The sequence below is a fragment of the Monomorium pharaonis genome, chromosome 4 (genome assembly GCF_013373865.1).
Source record: "Monomorium pharaonis isolate MP-MQ-018 chromosome 4, ASM1337386v2, whole genome shotgun sequence".
NCBI classification, from domain to species: domain Eukaryota; kingdom Metazoa; phylum Arthropoda; class Insecta; order Hymenoptera; family Formicidae; genus Monomorium; species Monomorium pharaonis.
Window position 1 is genome coordinate 11,106,417 of NC_050470.1, and position 25,235 is coordinate 11,131,651.

The 25,235-nt window shown below is 31.1% G+C and overlaps 2 protein-coding genes across 2 annotated transcripts in view; one reads left to right on the forward strand and one right to left on the reverse strand.

Annotated features, from left to right (window-relative positions):
- The window catches only part of LOC118645134, a 198,243-nt gene that overhangs the window by 2,925 nt on the left and 170,083 nt on the right, over positions 1–25,235 (forward strand). The window contains exons 2-3 of the mRNA XM_036285629.1: positions 20,255–20,366; positions 20,556–20,813. Coding sequence (XP_036141522.1) covers positions 20,312–20,366; positions 20,556–20,813 — 313 coding nt within the window. The 5' untranslated portion in view covers positions 20,255–20,311. The remainder of the gene's footprint in view (positions 1–20,254; positions 20,367–20,555; positions 20,814–25,235) is intronic.
- Positions 5,095–6,977, reverse strand: LOC105830221 (biogenesis of lysosome-related organelles complex 1 subunit 2-like). Its single transcript, XM_012669421.1, has 4 exons — positions 6,944–6,977; positions 6,480–6,686; positions 6,265–6,387; positions 5,095–5,330 (listed from the first exon to the last, which is right to left on the reverse strand). The coding sequence occupies exons 1-4, from the start codon at positions 6,975–6,977 to the stop codon at positions 5,095–5,097; spliced, it is 600 nt and encodes a 199-aa protein (XP_012524875.1).

Consider the following 25,235-nt stretch of genomic DNA (forward strand, 5'->3'; position numbering starts at 1 on the left):
TTAAATATATTTAAACAATTTTTTAATTATACGGCTGGCACCGCACTAAAAAAGTAAACTAATATGTTTTTAAAAGTAAACTAATATGTTTTTGCTATGTTCTTTTGATAAAGCTAAATTATACTCCAGACAGCACGCAATATTTATAAAATATTTATAAAATATTTATAATGTTTATTTAAATATATTATAAATATTTTTGTGGTCTTAGATTTGACAAATCATAAAGATTTATTGTAAATATTATAAAAATATTTATGAAATATTTATAAATATTTACAAAATATTATTTATACAAATCTTTATCTTTTATTTACCATAAATATTATATAAAATATTTAGTCTATATTTTAATAATATGTTGAATAAACATTTTTTTCTTTGTGTATATAAAATATGTGTAAAATATTATATAATATTTTGAAGAAATAAATATTAATAAATATTAATAAATATTTATCATAAGTATAATACTGTCTAGGATGATTCTAAAATATTGATAGTATTAATTATATAAAATATATTAATTTTAATAATGTTGTTTATTAACCAATCTTTAAATAACGATTAATAGTTATAGGTAGCAAGATGTCGTTCACTAGACCTCAATAATTTGTCATTTGAGGTCAAATCGTCAATTATTACACAGAATTATAGTTAACGTCAATAATTAGTCACTAATAAAACCATATTAATACATCGTAAAATGATCAATTAACTGACGTTATTAATTAGTCAAGAATATGACGTCGGAAATACGTTGTAGAATGGATAAATGACTGATGTAATTAATAGGTCAAAAAATGACGTTACTATTACGTCTTAATTTGGTAACATGACGTCCGCGATCTTAAATGATGAATTATTGACGTCGTATTAACGTCATCTTGCTACCTGTTACTTCCCAAGTAGCAAGGTATCGTCTAATTGACGTCATTTTTTTGTCATTTTATGACAAAGCAGACGTTACTAATTGATGTCTTAAAATGACGGTTTAATGTCACAGACCGTTGACGTCACAATAAAGACGACATTTTAACGTCATTTTTATAACTATTCCAGGTAGTAAAAGTCGCCGTTATTTTGACGTTTTAGAAAATATTTTGGGTATATGTTTTATATATGCAGTACTTGCATTGTGAAAATATTGAAATAACATAATTATAATGTAAAAAAAAAAATTTACGTTGTTTCTCAACAAGCATCGTTACCCACCACACCATAGCCACATCTGGGATTGCCTAACTTCCGCGGTCACCCATCCAACTCTGAACCGCCGTCGACGTTGCTTGACTTCGAAGATCGTACGCAACCTGGCACCTCGTGATGATTCATGAACACTTGATGCTCATGAATACATATTTGTTATAGATCAGTTCAATAGTCAGAAACATGAAACTTGTAGTTAACTAATATTTTTATAAATACATATAAATTTACAGTTTTTTTTCTGATTTTTACATATGCGAAGTAACATGTGAAAAAACTTATAAAAATTTTTGCTCTGTTCTTTTAATAAAGCTAAATTATACTCTAGACAGCACGCAATATTTATAATATATTTATAAAATATCAATTAACTGACGTTATTAATTAGTCAAGAATATGACGTCGAAAATACGTTGTAAGATGGATAAATGACTGACGTAATTAATAGGTCAAAAAATGACGTTACTATTACGTCTTAATTTGGTAACATGACGTCCGCGACCTTAAATGACAAATTATTGACGTCCAGTGGACGTCACCTTGCTGCCTGGGTTATGATAACTGATTTTCTATAAGTATTAGATAGTTTTAATATAAAATATGTAATAAAATATAATAAAGAAATTGTGTGAAATACGCAATATCGTTTTACAGGATATAAGAAAAGACAAGACAATATAATGACAACAAATTCCATGGAAGCTGCAGATTTTCTTGCTGATAGAATCGCTATTATTGTAAACGGAAGGATTAAATGTTATGGGTCAAAAATATATCTAAATCAGTAAGATTTAGATATATTTATCCCCCCCCTCTCTCTCTCTCTCTCTCCCCCCCTCTTCCTCTTTTCCTCTCTCCCTCTCTACACGACAGTATGCTTTAGGCTCACCGAGTAGGGTCAATTCCTTAGATATAAATGTTTATTTCTAATGTTTATTTTTAATTTGAAATTATTAACAATAAACTCCCATATGTATATATATATATATTTAACTAAAATATAATATTTTAATTTATAAAATTATTTAGAAACCGTAATTATTATATTATTTTATTTTTTAATTGTCAATAATATCGGCAAAATTTGCTGTAACATCTAACAGCAAGATCCGATCAACTTAAAATTTTATATACAAGCTTTCTAATGATGTGGAAAAAAAATCCAATACGAGCAATTGCGACACAATTGCAAATATTAAGTTAAATAAACAATTAAAGCAGTTTCATTAGAAAGCTTGTATATGAAATTTTAAGTCAATCGCAACTTGCTGTCAGATGCTACAACAAATTTTACCGAAATACTCATAATTTTTCAACTTTAATTGTTTAATTAACTTAATATTTGCAATTGTGTCGCAACTGCTCGTATTGGATTTTTCTTCTACATCATTAGAAAGCTCGTATATAAAATTTTAAATCAATCGCAACTTGCTTTTTATTTATTTGTATTAAAATATTTATTTGTAATATTTGTACAAATAAGTATTTGTAAAAGTAGATGTTCTAATTCGTATGAACATCCATTTTCATAGTTGGCGTATTTTCCTCATATCATTACTTTTGTAGAGAAAATATTTTTTCTTCTTTTACAAGAATACATTTTTGAGAACGTTTTGTATAAAAATACATTTTTGAGGGAGTTATTATATTACAATAATATTTTTTAAGTGTATCTGCAATTTCTTGGATAAAATGTATTTAAGATATTTTCTGAAATGTTTCTGCTATCTGCATAGATATGTTTCAGAACTATTTTAGTAATATTATTAAAATATTATTAAAATCTTTCAAAAAGATTGCACTTGAAATGATCGCGGACATTGCAGAAGTATTGCAGAAATAGTCGTGAAATATTTTTGTGATATTGCTGTATATAGTGTAATATTTCAAATAAAATATTTTAGAAACATTACATGCCGAGTGGAAATAGTTTCTTCGTAATATGCGTCAACCAAGATATCTTCGGGTAACCGTGCAAAATAAATTTAAAAAGTCTAAAATTCACACAAAAAAACAAGAATAAAGTACCATTAAAAATTTATTTGCTGCATCGACTGTGGTATTAAAATGTTCCTTTACTTTTCTGCTCTTAAAATATCAAGATCCCGAATTTTTTGCTCAATATAACATGTGCAACTTAATTGTTATTCCGCGCACGCAAGAGTAAACTACCTTAAAAATGTTATTTGCAGCATCAATTGTGATATCAAAATGTTCCTATATTTATCTGTTTACAAAATATCAATTCCCGAACTTTTTGCTTAACATTTAACTTGTGTAACTTAATTGTTAATGCGGAAATGCTGATGCGCACGCAAACGTAAACAACCTTAAAAAAATTATTTGCTGCATCGACTGTGGTATCAAAATGTTCCTCTACTTTTCAGCTCTTAAAATATCAAGGTTCCGAATTTTTTGCTCGACATGTAACTCTTGCGTGCGCGTCAGCACTTCCACCTTGACAATTGAGTTACACAAATTGAATGTTGAGCAAAAAGTTCGGGACTTGATATTTTGTAAGCAGATAAATAAAGGAACATTTTGATACCACAATCGATGCAGCAAATAACATCTTTAAGGTAGTTTACTCTTGCGTGCACGGAATAACAATTAAGTTGCACATGTTATGTGTTGAGCAAAAAATTCGGGATCTTGATATTTTAAGAGCAGAAAAGTAGAGGAACATTTTAATACCACAGTCGATGCAGCAAATAAATTTTTAATAGTACTTTATTTTTGTTTTTTTTTGTGTGAATTTTAGACTTTTTAAATTTATTTTGCAAATTAAAAATTGTCAAATTGTATATTATACAAGTAATTAATTAAAGAAAAACTTTTAAAGTTGTCTCGGTATAGTACTGTTTTGGTAGCTTGTTGTTTTAACCATTTTCTCTTATAATATTGCAGTATAATGTTTCTGAGTACCGGTATTTAGATAACCATTTGATATTTTTAATATTTGTTTACAGTTTCTTAAAGCCTTAAAATGAGCAGAAAATTCTGATGTATTTGATTTTTTGTTTTTTATTTTTTTTAGTGGGGCTGCTAGCGTCATGTGAAGCTAGCACCCCCACTTTTAATCTTAATTTCCTGCAAACGGGTAGAAGCAAAAAATTTGGGACTAAGGCAGAAAATTAGCAGATAATTAGCAAAAAATTATACCGTAGGTCCGAATTTTTTATTTAGTGGTAGGGGTGCTAGGTGTGACGTAAAATCATCAATTGCCAAATAAACATATGTGTATGTCAAAAGGCAATTTTGGAGACATTTGTTATGTCTATATTTTTATTGCATAATAAAATAGTAAATTTTATTTAGAAGGTTTTACTGTCAACAAATTCTTAGCGAATTTATAACAATCACTACACAAAAAAAGTGTTCTTATTAATTATTGTAATACTTGAAAAAAACCTAAACCTAGGGCCAAAACGTTGTGTGATATCTAACTAATAAATCTGGCCAGTAAAAGGTCGATTAATCATTATATTTGTCTTATAAGTTATTGTTTATATGTATAAAAAATTGTATATAGTATTCAATAATTGCGCGTACATGTAATCTTATTAATTATTAAATGTGTATATCTAGAATTTAAATTCCTTATATTTAAAATAAAAGATTTGGATTGTTACGCGGCACAATTCAAATCTGTTTTCTTCTTTCATGTTTTAGGCGATATTAGCCTTTTTTAATTTATTGGGATGAACAATTTTCTGTTTTCCTTTTACAAAAAATTTTATGTTATCATTGGGCAATATTTTCGATATTATATAAGGTCCAGAATATTGATTACCAAGTTTGCCCTTTTTTTGTCCGCATAATAGAAAAACTTTATCGTCGACTTGAAAGTATTGGAGGACTGATCTTTCGATCGTAGTACTTTTTTTACTTTAATTTGGAGGCTATTACATTTTCTCGTGCTAGTTCCTGTAAATTATGTATATCTGTCATAAGCTGTGTTAAATAAGCGTCCGATGTTTTTGATTCTATATCGTTAGTGATTTCGTTAGAAGGAAGTCTAGCTAGTTTACCGAATACTAACTCATATGGAGTGTATCCAGTGGCTTCGTGTGTACTTGTGTTATATGAAAATGCAGCGCATCGTACTAATTTATCCCATTCTGTGAATTTGTTTACAAATTGTTTTAAGAATTCAACTAAAACTAAATGAGATCTCTAAAGCTCCATTTGCTTGTGGATAGAAAGTTGTTTTAAATTGTTTTATTCTAAATTTCTTTGCCTTTATTAAATTACTCATGAAATTGCTGCCTTGATCTGTTAGTATTGCTTTGGGAGCTCCAAAGGTGCAAATAAAGAATTCTGGAAAAGCATCGGCAACACTTATGGCTGTGAAAGATTTCAAAAGAATAGCAAGAGAAAATTTTATTAAGTGATCTTGAATAGTTAATATGTAAGAATTATTTTGGGAAGTTGTTGGTAATGGACCGATTATGTCCATTGATACTTTTTCAAATGCAGAATATGGAGTATCTGTTATTAACATAGGTTGCTTCGTTTTGATACAAACTAATTTTTTTATTTGACATTGTAACCAATGATTAATATAATTTTGTATATTTAATTTTTAAATTATCCCAATAGAAATTTTGTCTGATGCAGTTGTAGGTTTTTGTTATTCCCTTATGTCTACCAATTATTGATGAGTATGACTCTTCTATAATAGATTTTTGTTTTTCAATATCTGGTATTTTTATTAATTTATGACAGATAATTAATTTAATTGAAAGGGCTATTAATTACTTGCGTATACAATCAAAAATAGAATTTTATTTAAAATTTCTCGTCAATTTCTGCTCTTTTTGCTACGCTTAATATTTTTATTGGAGTATTTGGCTAGTGTTTTGTGAAGCGAAATTGATAGTTGATGTAATATTTCTTTTGTTACTTTGTCACTTATCTTATCCTTGCAAATTAAGATAAAATAAAATTTATTTCGTTTTTTAATTAGTGCTACTTTTCCTGTTTGTAAATTAGTTACTGGTAGAATTAATTTTCTTTCTTGGAGATTTTTGGATCCATTGTCACAAGGCTTACCGTCAGTACTCATGAAATACAAATAGTTTTCCTTATGCATAAATAATTGATCACGACTATTTACGATACCATGTATTTGAGATCGCGTTACCATTTGCGCGTCGTTAAAATCATCGGTTCTGTCTGGATCAAATTCGTTAAAATTTTTATCAATGTCAATTTTGTCGTCGTCATCGTCATTATCGTATCGGTATTGTTATCGGTATCGCTTTCACTGTAGCTAGTATTATTGTTGCTAGTGTCGTTTATATCGTCGTTCTTTCTGTGGTTTTGATTAGTACAGTCATGTTTGTCTTCGTTGATACTGTTAATAGATGAGTTGCGATTGTTATCATTATCAATGTGGTCATAGGCGTTGTCTAAATCTCTTGTCAAGTTATCTATAATCTGTAGTAGATTTGGTGGTATGGTCGGAATTGTATCTGTAACATTTTGATTAGGTATTGATACAGGATTTATCTCTTCTTCTTCAGAGAGGGAGGGAGGGAAAATAGAATGTGCGTTGTTGTGTTCTTCCAAATCCAGGTTTTCTGTAGGCCGAAATTCGTTTTTTGGTTCTTCGTGTATTTCTGCTTCTATAACTTATAATTATGTTGAACAAAGGAAAGCTCTCGCAATTCTTTCTGAGTAAGTCATACGCCTTCCTCCTGCGTTGAAATTGCTCCACGGGTTTGTATACCTGCTTTACATTTGAGGTCTGTCTCTTCTAACATTATTCCTTTTCGCGTGATAATTTGAGAGGCTGTGGATTTGTGTTTCTAGTGTGTGCTTCCTCGTCTTCTGGAAATTCTTCGATTTTGTCGAATGGAGGTTGTATCATGCAAATACGTTTCGTAGGATTTCTCGATAACGCGTTTACGTTTGTTTTCCCGGCTTTATAAGCAATGTCATAGTCATACTCAGCTAATTTAATTTTCCAACGTGCTATTCGTGAGATAGAATCTTTCGCTTTATGAAGCCAAATTAATGGTTTATGGTCGGTAACTAAGACAAATTTTTTCCCGTAAAGATAAGTCGAAAATGTTTTACTGCGTAAACTATCGCTAATAATTCCTTTTCTATTGTTGAATAATTTTTCTCAGCGTCATTTAATACACGGGAAGCATAACTTATTGGGCGGTCCTTTTCTATTGGCTCTTGACTTAAAACGCGTCGGTTGTTACAACAAATGGCTTAGAAAAATCGGGGTATTGTAATATCGGTTCTTTGCATAAAATATTTTTTAATGTATCGAAAAAATCTTGTTCCCTTTGATTCCATTTAAATTCTACTCCGTTTTTTTAATAAATTTGTTAAAGGCTTTGCGATGTTAGAAAAATCCTCTATAAATCTACAATAATAACCTGCTAAACCGAGAAATTGTTTGATGTTTTTCGGATTTTTGGGTACTAGAAAATTGTTTACTGCCTCTATTTTCTTAGGATCAGAATGAATACCGTTTTCGCTTATTACATGGCCTAAATAAATAACTTCCTTTCGAAGAAATTCACATTTTTCTGGTTGTAGCTTAAGATTTGCTTCGCGTAATTTTTGTGCTAGTTTTTCAAATTTAATTTCGTGTTCTCTTAGTGAGCTTGCATATAAAACAATATCATCTAAATAAACAAATATTTCTGTTCCTTGTATTCCGGTTAATACTCGATCCATTATCTTTGGAAAGTAGTTAGAGTGTTTTTTAAACTGAATGGCATTTGTTGAAACTTGTAATGACCGTGGGGAGTTCAAAAGGCTGTTTTATGACTATCGTCCGGATGCATACGTATTTGGTGAAAATCGGAAGCTAAATCAAAAATTGAAAATACTTAGCTTCCTAATTGATCAAGGATATTAGTTATATTAAGAAGCGCATATGCATCACCTATAGTCATTTAAAGCTTTGAAATCTAGTACCCCAGATAACCAAATACCTATGAAGTTGTCGTCATGTTGCAGTCAACTGTTGCAGTAACCAATTTCTAGAAATTCGAGACAAGATGCTTCAGCATTGTGCATCTTCCCAGCTAGCAAAATGACGCAAACTTTGCGCGAAGTTTGCCGCAAACTCGAGCAAACCTTTGCAACAAAATTACGACAAGGTGTGTCCGCATTAAGCTTAGCTTTTGCTGGCAAGGCTTGTTGTAAATAGTATGACGCATATTTTATGCAAATAACAGGGTAAAATTTACTAGTAAAGCATAACAACAAATTTGCAGCAAGAACAAGGCAAACCTTGCTGTACACAATATGATAGCAAATTTGTGGCAAGAATAGAGCAAACCTTGCTGAACATAGCATGATAGCAAATTTGTGGCAAAAACAAGGCAAACCTTGTTATGCACAATATGATAGCAAATTTGTGGCAAGAACAGGACAAATATTTTCGAAATTTAGATCAACAAAAATGATTATTAGACTGAAATATTAGACTGATTAGTCCAATATTAAATGTGAATGGTGCAATCGTACTTGGTTCTCTGTTCTCGACGAGCCCCTTTTATTAATCCAGTAGGTAAATCTTTTTCACGAGAAATGCGCCATCTCGAGATAGATAGTAAAGTCAGAAATAAAGTTTAAAACCCGATAATGCAACCCTATTATTTACATAAAATGTGCGTCATACTATTTGCGACAAGCCTTGCCAACAAAAACTAAGCTGTTTACGGACACACCTTGTCGCAATTTTGTTGCGAAAGTATGCTCGGCAAGTTTTATTTTGTTTTTGCTACTAATTTGCCGTTATTCTGTGCTTAACAAGATTTCCTGTTTCTGCCATAAATTTATTGTCATGTCGTGTAGCAAGGTTTGCTCTGTTATTTGCTTAAATTTTGCATTTTATTGTGTCGGAACAAATCTTGTAATTTCTATACGTAATATTTATGTACAAGTCTTTCTCTGTTATTTGCAGCATCGTGTGATGAAAACTTTTGCCGTAAATTTGCTCAAAACTTTTAGAAAACAAAGCAACAGGCAATTACTTGTCATAAAATTGTTGTCAAAATTGAAACAATCCTTGCTGTAAAGCTTTCACGATATGTGATTTTAACAGGCCTGGCTAGCTGGGTTAGGTTGTAGTGAATTCGACACTAAACTACAGCATGTTGACGGCAACTTGTTGATGTTGGTTTGCTCTCCCGACGATTAATTTGTGACAGCAACATGACGGCAACAAGTTGTTTAATGTTTTGAGAGCAAAAAATTGTTTGCATTATTCAATCATTTTGATAAATTCAACGTAATCTCACCAGTCTAGCATCGTTTAATTTCTACGATAATTTAGAGGGAGAAGACTATACATGTTTTAAACTTTTTTTGTTAATAACTCTTTAACAAACAATGACCGCCGATTAAGTTATAAAAAAAAGTTACTCAGGGTGATGTCCTTGACAACATATGTCAAGGCCAAGGTCATCGGCGCGGTGTCCCTTAATTTAAATAATTACCAAAAAATATTGCGATTATTTTCGTGCAATATGCTGCTTTGTTGTTGGCAAATTGTTGTAAACATATAATAATTACATTGTTTTAACTTTGTTAAAAACGAGAATCAATTACAAAACTGCAACGATTAAGAACAAATATGCGACACACGAAAGAAAACATCTCTTTTTCGTTGCCGTCACGTTGCCATCAAAATGCTTTTGACCGCTGTTGACGCAACGACAAGTCATCAGTTGTCGTTATGTTGCCATCACATTGCTGACAATCTACCGTACTAATATTGCTGACCGCTTGCCCTTAAAATGTTATCAACTGAATTCTTTTATAATCACTCATGTTGCTGAATACGATTGCATTCCTAATATGATGACGACAACCAAACAACAACTATTTAGCAACTCATACAGTGTATTAGTTTGCTTGAAATGATTAATTACGCTTGGTTATCTGGGATCATTCTCCACCGCTTATTATCTTTTGAAGCGGCCTTTTTGGCTATCCAAACCGAAGTGTTATACGGTGATTCGGATGGTTTTACAATATTTTGATCTAGTAGATCTTTTACCTGACGATTGATTTCTTCTTTATGGACGGAAAGGAATCGATATTGTCGTGTATGTATTGGAAGATTGTCGCTTGTAGGGATACAATGTTGTAAATAATTAGTGAATCTAAGAGGCTCTCCGGGTAAATGAAAACAATCTGCATTTTGTTTTATTGATGTCTCGATAGAGACTATGCGTTCTTCGCTATTTAAATGATCTAATTTAAGAAATTTGAGTATTTTATTATACTGAGAATTATTATTCGGTTTTACATAAGCCGTGTTTTGTTCGTCAAGGCTTGAATTGTAAATTGCATAAATATTTGAAAATTTAGATTTTAAATTTGATTTTGAATTTGTTTTTTAATTAGAATTGGAATTAAGATTTTGATTCGAATTTGAATTTGATTTAGAAGTTGAATCAAGATTTGAGTTAGAATTTGAAATTAAGTTTAGATTCAATTTTGAAATCGAAGTAGAATTAGAATTAATAATTGCATTTAAATTCGAATTAGAGTTAGAGTTTGAATTAGATTTAGATTTCGAATTTGAATTAGAACTTGGATTTGAATTAGAATTAATTAATTCGTCGAATTCGAATACTCGTACAGTAGGAACGAATACATTATAATCTTCTTCGGTCGTGTTGACTCTTAAGTGTGCTTTTCCGTCTCGTATTGTGACCGGAGTATTATCTAAGTAAACTCCTTCGGTCAAATTTAATTTTGGAACGTATCCTTCCTTTAATTCTGGATTAGCGATTTGAATATAGATTTCCGAATTAGGATAGTTAAAATTTCTTTAGATTTAAATGGTATTTTAACATTATCCCATTCTAATTGATTTGATTTGTAATTTACATTTGCTTTAAATTGATTGAAAAAATCGGAACCTATTATTTCATCCTGTGGTATAAAAAAATTATCTTCTGCTAAATGAAAAACGACTAGACGTTCTAAGATATCTACCTGTGCCAGCCCTAAGGTGGTCACATAGTGCGCCATGATTCCCGTTAATTTCAGAATTTTATTTCTGTTTACCGGAATACTAGGATTCAAAAATTGTTGTTTAATAATATTTGGGCCTGATCCGCTATCTATCAAAAATTCTAATGAAGCGTTTAGATCTTTACTTTCTAATCTGACGGCTGGAACTGTTTCTGTGTGCGTAAGATTTACTGCTCGATATCTAAGTTTGACTCTTGAAATGTCGTTATCGCTCGAGCGGGACGTATTTTTATATTCCCGGAAGCCGTCCCTGCACTGAGAAAAATCTCTCGGAAAAAACTAATACAACATTATAGATTTTATTTTGTCAGATAAATAACTTTAAATTATAATGTAATAGAAAATAGAAAATACACAGATTAGCCATAATTTTGTAATAAATTTATTTTGTTACATTTAAACACAAAAACTGTGACTTTATGAAACAAACACGCAAATAAATTTTATTAATAAGATATAAAACATTTATCTATAGCGTTTTAGATAATTATAATACATTAAAAATAACTTGTTATACATTAGTGTGAAATTATGCTATAAAATTCAGTTAAAATTTATTGCGTTATTCTAGTACTCCATAAAATATTTTAAATATTTAAAACAGCTAACATTAATTTGTAGTAACGTATTGCTTGTCTTATCATATAGTTTAGAGTCACTGTGAATACAATTTGTTCACTTTACTTTAAACTTAAACCTCTTAAACACTTTACTATAAAAAATAAACTGCTTTACAATAAATGTTGATATGTTTTCTACAAAAGCATTTATAGGCCTGCAAGTTGAATTAAAGATTGCTACAAGTTATTATTATAGTTTACATATATACCTATAAGCATTTACTACATCTTGTTGCGCGAAGTTTTATTAAATGTGGTAAATTTTTTAAGTTAAACGCTACTATATTTTCACAACAAAGGCAATAAATTGCAACAAAATTATTTAAAATTACAACATCTTTTAGGCTTTGTTAATACTACAATATTTTACAGTTTTAAGCAGCCCAATCAGCAAGACAATATTTAAAAAATGTTTTCAATAATATTTAAAAAACATTTTAAAAAACATTTCTAAAAACATTAAAAATAGTGAGATAAGTTTCTTTTTTTAAATTAGAAAAACGTTTTTTTAAATGTTTAGACATATTTTTTTAACATTTTTTAACATTTAATAAATATTTGTTTTAAAATTTAAGAAAATGTTTTTTTGACATTTGGTAAATGATTTTTTAAATATTTACTAAACATATTTACAACAAAAACAAAAAATTGATTGCATTATTAAAAAATTTTGATAAATTCAACGCATCCTCTTATCAATCTAATAAATTTCTACAATAATTTTATAAAGGAGAAAAGACTATACATGTTTCAGCTCAGCCACAGTACCTATTTTAGGACATGTTTAATTTCTGCGCTTGAAAAAACGGTCACCCACCCAAGTATCAACCACTCCCGATGTTGCTTGACTTCGAAGCTCGTACGCATCCTAATGCTTCGTGATGATCCATGAATACTTTATGTTAATGCATACATATTTGTTATAGATTATTTTTATAAATATTGTCAGAAGAATTAAACATGTATAATTAACTTATATTTTTATAAATAAATATAAAGTATTACAATTTTTTACTGATTTTTACATATGCGAAATAGTATGTAAAATATGAAAAGATCTATTTTTGCTGTTCGTAAAAAATAAAAAAAATAGATGTCATTTCTTATAATTTTATAGTATTGTTAATATGTCATATTGTTTCAATAAGTGCAATGTTATCTTAATCTCCACTTTTTTTATGTTCCGATATTTCAATCTGTGCCTCAGAGGTTTTATTTATTAAATAAAATTTAATAAATAAAACCTCTGTTAATTTAATAAATAAAACGCTTTTATGACTCTTTCATTACATAGATTCACTCTTCCTCTTTACACTTGATTTACGCTACAGTTAGTGAAGCTTTCCAAATATAATTTAAATATTTTTAAAAATATTAATCTAAACAACTTTTTAAATGTGAAATAATTATTACAGAAACATAAAATAAGTGTTACGTAAATATTATTTTAAATTTATTAAAATCTTAAATTAATATTAAATCTAGGACATATATTTATATAATATTTAATTAATATTAAAAAATATTAATTAAATATTATATAAATATATGTCCTAGATTATTATTTCAAATAATTAATTATTTGTAACATAAATATTAAATCAATATTAAATAAACATTTTTTAAATATTTTTTTAAATATTTTTTTAAAAGTTTAAATAAATATTACAAAAAATGTTATGTAAATATTATTTTAAACGGTTCATTAAAATGTTAAATTAATATTAAATAAATATTAATTAAATATTATATGAACATTTGCTCTAAATCATTATTTAAAAAAATTAATTGTTTAACTAAAAACAAAATAATCTTAACGTAAATTTAATAGAATTAGTATATATTTACGTAACTTTTAACATAATAGAATTAATTTCATAATCAATTAAATTTCATTAACTTACAAGGGAACCTCGCGAACCCAAAAATTTTAATTTTAATGAAACTTGGCATAAATGTAGAAGGGGTAAATACATGAATTTAGAAATTTTTAGTTGGTGCTTATAAACAGTTTAAAGGGGTGAAACCATTCTTCAAAAATGAGACATTTTGCGTTTCTCGATATATCTTGCAAACTAAACAAAATATACAAAAATGTTTCATACAAAAGTCTTACAGTATAAATATCTCTATTTAACTGTGCTATTTATTACTAAAAAAAAATTTTTTTTTCAAAAAAAAAAAAACTTTTTTTTTTAAATCAAATTTTTCTGAAAAAATAAATAGAACAGTTAAATAGAAATATTTATACTGTAAAACTTTTGTATGAAACTTTTTTATATTTTGTTTAGTTTGCGAGATACATGGAGAAAACGCAAAAACGTCTCGACTTTGAAAAGTGGTTTCATCCCTTCAAACCGTTTATAAGCACCAACTAAAAATTCCTAAATTCATGTATTTACCCCATCTACATTTATGCCAAGTTTCATTTAAATCAGAATTTTCGGGTTTGTGAGGTTCCCTTGTTAGTTAAAAAAATAGATTAACTAACCCAACTCTAAAATTAAAAAAATGTCAATTACATTACTAACACATACATATTAAATACCATAAAATTGGCTGAAGTTTAAATACAATAACGTAGTATTAATATCTAATAGTGCGAGCCAGAATCAAATAAAAAATTGTTTAAAAATGCATAAAGGCCTGAACTGTGGACGAAACTTGCAAAAAGCTTTGGAACTATTGTAGAAATATATTGCTATGGAGAATGCTATGTACTCGTTTGGAACTCGCTATAAAAAGGTAGTTTACTCTTTTAATACGGTGCCAGCTGTCTAATAAAAAAATTGTTAAAAAATGCTTAAAGACCGGAACTATCGACGAAACCTACAAAAAGCTTTGGATCTATTGCAGAATTGTTAGAAAATGCCATAAAGTTGGCTGGAACTCGCCAGACAGTGGTATTTTACTCTTGTGGTGCGGTGCCAACAGTCAAATTAAAAAATTGCTTAAATATATTTAATGTACAGAACTATTGTTAAAGTCTATCAGGAACTCTAGAACTATTGCGGGTACAAGTAGAACTGCTGTTAAAACGTTTAATTTTTATTAATGAGGTGCCACGGAAAGTTAGCACTTCATTTTTTAAAATTTCATTTTTTTTAACTAAATCAACGGAACTATTTCTGAAATTTATCAGAAACTCTAGAACTACTTGGGGTGCAAGTAGAACTCTTATGAAAACTTGCGGTGCCAATTTCACAGTAACACGCATAACTCAGTGAAAAATAACCCATCGAATTGATATCAAATTAAGAGAGAATTGATATAAATTGCATTGATTAAATCAAATTGATGTCGATTTGATGGTTATTTCTTTGGAAAATCTATCTTAAAACGATGAATTTTACAACCGTACAAATATTTACAGAAATGCTAACAAAATTTCTCTATTAGTAAAATGTTATCAGAGATTGATATAGGTACAAAATGAATGAAAAATGTATTAGAGACGAGAAATGAGCGTAAATAGTTGTTAAAAATTCTATGTGAATTTGTAATCATGCCATGTAACCCCCTTCCAAAGTTTTAGAAGCACAAGAAATAAACAAGTTGTGTATATATTATATGCGGTAATAATTTTATTATGTAGAGTATAATAACAAATAAAAAAATAACAGTTGGCGCGCGCGAAGCGCGTGCATGTTCTAGTCCTATCCTATCTAAAAAAGGAGATGTTAAATCGAATCGAATTTATTGTTGCCGCTTTTCCGAGATGCTGATTGGCTGTCTCGCTATCTCGTTGTTAAGTGTGTTGTGACTTTTTTTACTTCGTGTCATTTCCAGCTGTCAAACTGTCACTTTTGATAGTTGATTGAAATAATTACAAAAAATCAGGGAAAAAGAAAAAAGAGCCAAATAAAAAATATACGAGAGGAAGAGAAAGAGAGAGAGAGAGAGAGAAGGGGGGGAGAAGTAAGAAAAAGTTTAATTTTTTATAACACATTAAGTATTTTATTTCTGAAAACAATAATATTTATATATATATGTATAATTTTTGAAAATAATTTTTTTCTTTGAATGTTTTTTGCTTTTCTTCCTTCCTTTTACAACATAAAGTTTGTTTTGTCAAAATTAGAATTTTTAATTTGATTTAGCTGCGTTTTTATTATTAATATCTTTAAATGTTTTTTATTTAAGGTTAAAGAAAATAAGCATTATATTAAAAAAAGAAAGAAAGAAATAGAAGGAGCAGAGAGTAAGAAAAGAAACATTAAAAAGGTATAAACAGAGAACAGAAATAAAAAAGATACATAATATTAATGAGTCAGGTGTAGAAAATCAATATATTATTCGGTTTGTAGTTAATATTGACGCCAAACTGGTAGATATATTGATTTTTTTATAGCTGTTTCAAAATCAATTAATATAGCTGATACGGATCTAAAATTATATATACACTGCAAAAAATGTAATATATCTAATAAGATATGTAATTGAAAACTGCCTACTCAATGCAATACCATATGTTATTGCAGTATTGTACTTGCGTTAACGGTAAATATTGTATTAAGTATTTTATATAGTTGGTAGCCCGCAATTACAAATGTTATTGGTTATATTTTTTTTTCTGTGTGTGTATTTTTTTATGTGTGCATGCGCACGCGTTTGTGTGTATGTATGTGTGTAAAATTATGTAAATTTATAAATAATTATTGTACATAATATTATATAAAAACATGTTTTTATATAATACACACACATATATGTGTGTATGTATTTATTCACAAAAAGTTAAATAATTAAGTAAATAATAATCCTTTCTAAAAAAAGGCATGTTAAATCAATACTCGCATTTCTCGAAGTCTTCTCGAAAGTTTCGAATTATTGTTGATTCTTTTCCGCGATGATCTGATTGGTTCTCTCGCTTAGCTCACTTCGTGCTGCGAGAGCTGTCAGCGCGGAGATCACATGTTGCATAAGATAAATGTAATGTAATGACAGCTCGCAAGTGACAGCAGTGAATGATAGATTATGAATAATAGATATAAAAAAAAATGGTATACAGGGTCATTCAGAATAACATTAGGTCCGTAAAATGACGTATTCCTGACATAATTATAAAATGATTTTTCCTTTACCAAAATTTTATTTGAAGCGTAGTTTTTGAGTTATAAGCCAAAATAGTTAACGAATTACGCGTCGAGTACAGAAGGCAGGCAGGGGCGGCGCGTCACAAGCGTAACGCGGGCGCGGCTGATTATCCGCGTCAACTGATGGGTAATTACCACTGCGTAAGTTGCTAACTATTTTATCTTATAACATAAAATTATGCTTTAAATAAAATTTTGGTAAAGAAGAGATTGTCTTGGAATTATGTTAAGAATACGTGTTTCTTAAAATTATTGTAATAATCCAAAGTTGTTCCGGATCGCCGGCCGTCGGACGCTGCAACCAGCTGATTGCTACACGCGATGTGTGTGTATGCCGTGTTTCTGAGAGTGAGAGAGAGAGAGAGAGGAGAGAGAGAGAGAGAGAGAGAGAGAGAGAGAAGAGAGAGCGAAGAAGAGAGAGAGGAGAGAGAGAGAGAGAGATAGGAAGAGGAGAAGATAGAAGAGAGAGAGAGAGAGAGAGAGAGAAGAAGAGAGAAGAGAGAGCGGAGAAGTGGGATCGCGCGGGAGACGCGCGGGCGCGAGAGAGCGGAGATTTGCGATGGACCGCGTAGAGGGAGACGGAGGCAGGCGCGCGTCGACGGAGGAGGGACGCGCAGAAGAGCGAGAGCGAGAGAGAGGATGGAGAGAGGAGAGGAGAGAGAGAGAGAGAGAGAGGGAGAGAGAGAGAGAGATGAGCGCCGAGAGACGCGAGCGAGCAGAGAGGAGCGAAGAGAGATGAGAGAGAGAGAGCAGAGGAGAGGACGAGAGGATGAGAGAGGAGAGAGAGAGAGAGAGAAGAGAGAGAGAGAGAGAAGAGAGAGAGACGAAGAGAGAGAGAGAGAGAGAGCAAGAAGGGGAGAGAGAGAGCGAGATAGAGAGCGAAGCAGAGAGAGCAGCTCCGCTCTCGCGCTAGTCTCGCGCGCTAGCTATCGCCCGCTCGCCGATCTCGCCGTCGCGCGTCTGCGCGATATACGCGCTCGCGCTGAGCGCTATCGAGCGCCTCTCTCTCGCACCGCGCGGCGCGCTCGGCTCGCGCGCTGCGCGCTCGGCTCGCTCCGCGCGACGCGCGCGCGCGCGCGAGCAGCGCGGCGCGCGCGCTCGCAGCGCTCGCCCTCGTCGCGCGCGCGCGCGCGCGAGCGAGCGAGCGCGCGCGCGCGCGCGCGCAGCGCTCGCGGCTCGCGCTCGCGCTCTCGCGCTCGCTCTCTCTCGCCTACTCGCTCTCGCGCGCGCTCGCGAGCTCGACGCGCGGCGCGCGAGCGCGCGAGCATCTGCGCTCCGCTCGCTCGCGCTCTCGCTGCTCTCTCTCTACTGCTATATACTCGACGCGCGCTCGCTCGCGCTCTCGCTCGCCTCTCTGCTCGCGCTCTCGCGCTCTCTCGCGCTCTGCGCTCCTCGCTCGCTACGCGGCGCCGCATCGCTCTCTCGCTGCTCCCCGCCGCCCCATACGCGAGATCTCGCGCTCTCTCTCTCGCTCTCTCTCGCTCTACATCTAATCTGACTGCGACTTCGCGGCGCGCGGCGCCTCGCGCGCGCGCGCCGAAGCGCGCGCAGCGCAGCGCCGCGCGCGCGCGCGCGATATCTCGCTCGCTAGCTCGCTCTCTTCGCGCTCTCGCTCTCAGCGGCTCTCTCGAGCTCTCGTCTCTCTCTGATCTCCGCTCTCGCTCAATGACGCATCTCGCGCGCTCGCGCGCTCGCTCGCTCTCGACTCGCGCTCGCGCCGGCTCTCTCGCTCGACGCGCGCCGCGCCGCGCGCAGCCTCTGCGCTCTCTCGCTCTGAGCGGCTCGCTCGAGCTACGCGCGCGCGGCTCGCGCTCGCTCTCTCAGCGCCGCTACGAATCTCGCGCTCGCGCGCTGCGCTCTCTACTCGCTCTCTCTCTCCTCGCTCAGCGCGTGCTCTCAGTCTCTCTCTCGCGCCATCTCGATCATCTCTCTCTCTCTCGCTCGTCGATCGCTCGCTCTCTCTATCGCTCGCGCTCGCTGCTCTCGCGCGCGCTATGGCGCCTCGCTCTCGGCGCTCGCGCGCGCGCCTATGACTCTCCCTCACGCTGCGCTCTCTCGCTCTCGCTCGCCTATCCCGCGCTCGGCGCTCGCTTCTCTCTCTCCTCTCTCTCGCTCTCGCTAGCGATCTCGCGCTCAATCGCTCCGCGCGCGCGCGCTCTCTCGCTCGCGCTCTCGCGCGCGCTCGTCGCTCTCTCCGGCGTAGCGCTCGCGCGCGCGCGAGCGAGCCTCTCTCGCTCTCGATCGCGCGCGCTCGCGCGCCTCGCGCGAGCGCGCGCGCTTCATCCGCTCCCCTGTTCCTCTTCCTCTTTCCCCCTCTTCCCTGCCCTTCCTCCTCCTTCCTCTTCTCCCCTCTTTTCTCGCGGGGGGCCCGGCGTGAGCGCGCCGCTCGGCACTTCCTATGTGTCAATACGTGTTTGTATTTCCCAGAAGAAAACCCTGCAGTTTAATTCTGCTAGTGGGCGCGCGAAGCGCGCGCAATGTTCTGTTTCAGTATATATAAAATGCGCATTTCAAGTAAAAGAAATAATTAAGCTAAAACAAAAAGATTATAGTGTAAGAGTTATGGCCATGTATTCTGTATTTAAATAAAATTTTATTATTAAATCATTCTTTTGAATAATAATTTTTATCTTTTATATATATATAATGCATATATACATAAATACATACGTGCTTACTTAATATATGCATATTTCTTTTCAAATTTATATACAATTTTTTTGCACTTGTAATTGGTTCTACCATATTAAGGGATTGCAAGCTTGAACCAATAAAAACAGATACGATGCGTAGCCAGACTCTATGGCCAGTATTCATAGTCGGATCTTATATTTAAGATCATCTTAAGTACTGTCTTAAGATGCCATCAGCCAATCACAGAGCTGTATTAGCATCTTAAGATATTGCTTGAGACGATTTTGAAATAAGATCCGACTATGAATACTGGCCTATGGCCGGTATTCATAGTCGGGTCTTATATTTAAGATCATCTTAAGTACTGTCTTAAGATGCCATCAGCCAATCACAGAGCCGTATTAGCATCTTAAGACATTGCTTGAGACGATCTTTAAATAAGGTTCGACTATGAATACCACCCTTTATTCAAGGTACACTAGTCTATGACCTAGTTTACACCGAGCACTTGGTACGCGTATCAAATAGTAAATAACTAGTGAATGTGTTTAATCATTGGCTGATCAGCTTAAATTCACTACTTGATACGCGTACCAAGTGCTCGGTGTAAACTAGTAGTATGTCTATGATAAGGTCTATGCTCTATATTTACTATGTCTATGGTGGTTTCAGATGCGAGCGTGCCGCGTCGAGAGGGCAGGCAGTGAGGCAGTGCGATGAGCGGGCAGTATGTATGGAACAGCTGCAGCGCGTAACACATATTTGATCGATCGCGTGCTTGGTGGTGAGCTGCAAGTGGCATAGACCTATTTCTACCAACGTAGATTAACTTTAATCTTGGATTAACTTACTCTTTATCTCTTCTTAATTTTTGGAACTAGAATGAGATAATAAATAAATTTAACCAAAATTAAAGTTAATCTACGTTGGTAGAAACAGGCCATAGACCGGTATATTCACTGTATACGCATAGTTTCCGGCTTTCGCAGAGTGGTCCACGGCGAGATGAGGGTCCGCGACGACGAGGATTCCAAGTACAGCGCGATGGGGAAGTCGTCTAAGTTGGCTATGAAGCGACCCAGCATCGTCACGTTTCACGAAGTTCCGGCAAAATGCGGAAGACGAACGAGAATAACAACGGGGCTGCAAGTGCGACGAAGAGCGGTAACAAGGCGAATGATGGCGTACATCAGCGGAGAAAATCGCTGCCCGTCTATATGCTCCGTAAACGGTAAGTTTCTCGAAATAAGTAATAAGAAATATCTTCTCTGCGCGTCATGCGCGACTAAAAGAGGAAGAAAGCATGATAGTCCTCATGACGCTTCGTCGTCGCGCACGCCCTAATCAGCAAACAAGAATTTTTTAAATGTTTTTTAAATATTTATTTTTAATTATTTTTACATTATTAATGTTTATTGTACAAATAATATTTATTTAATGTTTATTTAATATTTATTTTATATAAATTATTCATTTCAAATAACGATTTAGAAAAAATATTTATAAAATGTTTATTTAACGTTCATTTAATACTTAAAAATAATTAATTTTTTATTAAAAATAATAGTTTAAGAAAATTATTTATGCAATATTTATTTAATGTTTATTTAATATTTATTTTATATTAAAAAAGATCTAAAATAAAATTAAAAAAAACATTTATTTAATATTAATTTAATATTTACATTTCAATCATTAATTATTTAAAATAATTATTTAGGACAAATGTTTAATTAACATTTATTTAATATATTGACTTTACATTTTAATAAATCGTTTAAAATAATATTACGTAACATTATTTATTTAATGTTTATGTAATATTTATTTTATCTTTAAAATAATATTTAAAGTAATACTTTAAAAATATTTTTTTAATATTAATATAATATTTATATAATGTTTAATTTATATTTATTAAATATAAATTTAACAATTTTATAAATTGTTTAAAATAATATTTATATAACATTTATTTAATGTTTATGTTATATATTTACTTTATTAAAAAAAAAATATTTAAAATAAGATTTTATATGTATTAGATTTAATATTAATTTAATATTTAAATGATAATAATTATAATAATCTAGGAGATATTTAATAATATTAATATATTTTTGGATATTTAAACATTTTAATAATTGTTTAAAATAATATTTACGTAACACTTATTTTATGTTTTTTGTAATAATTATTTCACATTTACAAAGTTGTTTAGAATAATATTTTAAAAAATATCTAAATTATGGTTGGAAAGCTTTACTAATTGTATAGCGTAAATCAAGTGTAAAAAAGTTTTTTTAATTTAAAAAAGAGAACTTATCTCATTATTTTTAACGTTTTTAGAAATGTTTTTTAAAATGTTTTTTAAATACTATTGAAAACATTTTTTAAATATTGTTTTGCTGATTGGGGTGCCACGTGGTCTATATACAAGATATTTCAAAATGGTGGCTCATTGCTGACTGCAAATTAGTCAACGAGTTAATTTCGATGTGACGCTTACTTGGTAAAATAGAGAAAAAAAATATAAATTTTTAATTAAATGTTAATTAAATTAAATTAAATTTTATTACAAAAATATAAATTTTATCTACTATAAAAGCTAAAGGTATTAGAAAAGATGTTAAAAATTGTTTATTTAACAATGTATTCTTAAATTGGAATTTTTTAGTATATTGTAATATGATAATATTGTTTAATGATCAAACTGCTCAAAGAGAACAGAAAAATTAACGCATCTCTTCCCGATAGGAACAAATTGTTGAAAACAACTTATTATTTTAATTAAGAAAAATTAGTTAGAGATTATGTATTTATATATTGAAATTTAAATAATTTGGCGGTATTTTTAATAGTTAGAGGAATTTGTTAGGTAATTGATAGTCCATAATAGGAGGGACCTAAATTATTTTTATGTACTGTTTAAATTATTTTAGTAGAATAAATATTGAAATATTAAAGCTAATAATACTTTAAATTAAAATATAGAATATTTAGGATTTTAATTGTTGAAACAAGATATGAAAATTACTGAAATATTGTTAAATTTATTTCAATATAAATCATACTTATAATAAGAAAATATTTTCTAAAGATTTCTAAAAATTATATTATTATCAAAATTATTATCAAAAATCGTGAAAAAGAAAAATAATGCAAAACGTGATGTTTAATATTTATTAACAAAAGTTAAAATATGTTGAAATATAAATAAATTTTAATGATAATTATTATATTGAAGAGAATATTAAAATTGTGTTAGTAATTTAACTTAAATTATATTTAATTTATTGTAAATAATTTATATTAAATCTTCTGAAAATTAATTTTTACTTTAACTTGAGTTAATTTAACACTAATCCTCCAAAGAGGATTCATGTCCTACCTATTTCTACGTTGCTAGTTTCAAAAAACCAATGATTATGGTATAATCCTACCTACTTCTAAAAAAGGTCTTGTAGGGAACTTCAGGTAGAAATTCCTGAGCCTTAGCTTATTTAGGGCATTTTTTTCACCTTTGAATGAATTTTTTTTCGATAACTTTGAAAAATTCTTTACAAGTCAAACTCATAGCCCCAATTAGCAGAACAACATTAAAAAAATGTTTTTAATAGTACTTAAAAAACATTTTAAAAAACATTTCTAAAAACGTTAAAAATAATAAGATAAGTTTTCTTTTTTAAATTAAAAAAACGTTTTTTTAAATGTTTGGACAATATTTTTTTAACATTTAATAAGTATTTGTTTTAAAATTTAAGAAAATGTTTTTTTGACATTTGGTAAATGATTTTTTAAATATTTATTAAACATATTTACAACAAAAGCAAAAAATTGATTGCATTATTAAATAATTTTATAAATTCAACGTAACCTTATCAATCTAATAAATTTCTACAATAATTTTGTAAAGGGAAGAAGACTATACATGTTTCAGCCAAGCCACAGTACCTGTTAGAACATATTTAACTTCTACGCCTGAAAAAACGGTCACCCATCCAAGTGTCAACCATTCCCGACGTTTCTTGACTTCGAAGATCGTACGCATCCTAAGGCTGGATCCTCATGCAGACACCGGCGCTTTAACATCGAGCGCTAATTGGTGAAAAACGGGTGGTGGTGGTAAATATTACCGCCATCACCCATTTTTCATCAATTAGCGCTCGGTGTCAAAGCGCCGTTGTCTGCATGAGGATCCAGGGTAATGCTTCGTGATGATCCATGAATACTTTATGTTAACGCATACATATTTGGTATACATTATTTCAATAGATGTTGTCAGAAGGATGAAACATGTATAGTTGACTTATATTTTTATAAATAAATATAAAGTATTACAATTTTTTACTGATTTTCACATATGCGAACTAGTATGTAAAATATGAAAAGATCTATTTTTGCTGTTCATAAAAAAATAAAAAATAAATGTCATTTCTTATAATTTTTGAGTATTCTTAATATGCCATATTGTTTCAACAAGTGCAATGTTACCTTAATCTTCACTTTCTTTATGTTCCGATGTTTCCACTTGTGTGCCTCAGAGGTTTTATTTATACGCTTTTGTGATTATACTCTTCATTACATAGATTCACTTCCTCTTTACACTTGATTTACGCTTCATAATTAGTGAAGTTTCCCAACCATAATTTAAATATTTTTTAAAATATTCTAAACAACTTTTTAAATGCAAAATAATTATTACATAAACGTTAAATAAATGTTACGTAAATATTATTTTAAACAATTTATTAAAATATTAATTAATAATAAATGAACTTTAATTAAATATTATATAAATATTTATCTTAAATTATTATAATTATTGTAACTTAAATATTAAATCAATATTAGGTAAATAAATATAAAATATTATTTTTAATATTTTTTTAAAGATAAAGTAAATATATAACATAAACATTAAATAATGTTATATAAATATTATTTTAAACGATTTATTAAATTGGTTAATTAATATTAAATAAATATAAATTAAACATTATATAAATATTTGTCCTAAATTATTATTTCAAATAATTAATCAATGTAACATAAATATTATATTAATATTAAAAAAATATTTTTAAAGTATTACTTTAAATATTATTTTAAAGATGAAATAAATATTACATAAACATTAAATAAATAATGTTACGTAAATATTATTTTAACCGATTTATTAAAATGTGAAGTCAATATATTAAATAAATATTAATTAAATATTATATAAATATTTGTCCTAAATCATTATTTTAAATAATTAATGATTGAAATATGAATATTAAATTAATATTAAATAAATATATTTTAAGTTTTATTTTAGATATTTTTTTTAATATAAAATAAATATTAAATAAACATTAAGTAAATATTGCGTAAATAATTTTTTTCAATTATTATTTTTAATAAAAAATTAATTATTTTTAAATATTAAATAAACGTTAAATAAATATTTCATAAATATTTTTTTATTATTGTTTAAAATAAATAATTTATATAAAATAAATATTAAATAACTATTAAATAAATATTATTTGTACAATAAACATTAATAATGTAAAAATAATTAAAAATAAATATTTGAAAAACATTAAAAAAATATTGCTTGCTGATTGGGGCGCTGGACCGCCTGTGTGAAGTTAGCACCGCATCT

Coding starts and splice junctions, on each gene's coding strand:
- LOC105830221 (XM_012669421.1), bottom strand. CDS start 6,977: ATGTTAGAAGAGACAGACCTCAAATGTAAAGCAG. Junction 6,388..6,479: donor CAACAATAATACTAGCTACA/GTGAAAGCGATA, acceptor AATTTGATCCAG/ACAGAACCGATGATTTTAAC. Junction 5,331..6,264: donor GTATTTCATGAGTACTGACG/GTAAGCCTTGTG, acceptor ACAAATTCACAG/AATGGGATAAATTAGTACGA.